Below are 454 nucleotides of genomic sequence, written 5' to 3' on the forward strand. Positions count from 1 at the left end.
GGGGATGACGAGGGGGGCCTGGCATGTACCCCGTAATACTTGTGCCGGTCCCTTGCAGAGTTTCGGGAGACCCGGGCAGCGCAGGATTTCTTCGCCACTTGCCGGAGCCCCAAATTGTGCTGTGAGCTGACACTGCAGGTGAGCATCCCCCGGGAGGTCTCTGTCCCCTCTCCATGCCCAGACAGGGACGGGGAGAAACCTTGGGTCTGGCCATCCCAGGTGGCCCCATTAAGCTGTGCAGCCCTTGGGGACCCCACTGCCCCATGTGCTTGTCCAGGTCCTCCATGGGGAGGGGGTCCCAGCCCCTCACTGACGCTGCCTCTTCCCCTCTGCAGCCACTCAGACGATTCCCCCTGGATGCTGCCATCATCTTCTCCGACATCTTGGTGGTGCCCCAGGTGAGAGATGGTCGGTGGTGGGGAGCAGCGGCTGGGAACGGGGCTGAGTTTGAGGC

At 63.7% G+C, this 454-nt stretch overlaps 1 protein-coding gene across 1 annotated transcript in view; it reads left to right on the forward strand.

Annotated features, from left to right (window-relative positions):
• Window positions 1–58: 58 nt before the first annotated feature.
• The window catches only part of UROD (uroporphyrinogen decarboxylase), a gene marked incomplete at its 5' end in the record, with an annotated part of 2430 nt that continues 2034 nt past the window's right edge, over window positions 59–454 (forward strand). Inside the window, 2 exons of the mRNA XM_009586638.1 lie at window positions 59–138; window positions 336–398. Coding sequence (XP_009584933.1) covers window positions 59–138; window positions 336–398 — 143 coding nt within the window. The remainder of the gene's footprint in view (window positions 139–335; window positions 399–454) is intronic.

The sequence above is a fragment of the Fulmarus glacialis genome, unplaced genomic scaffold (assembly GCF_000690835.1).
Source record: "Fulmarus glacialis isolate BGI_N327 unplaced genomic scaffold, ASM69083v1 scaffold26931, whole genome shotgun sequence".
NCBI classification, from domain to species: Eukaryota; Metazoa; Chordata; class Aves; order Procellariiformes; family Procellariidae; genus Fulmarus; species Fulmarus glacialis.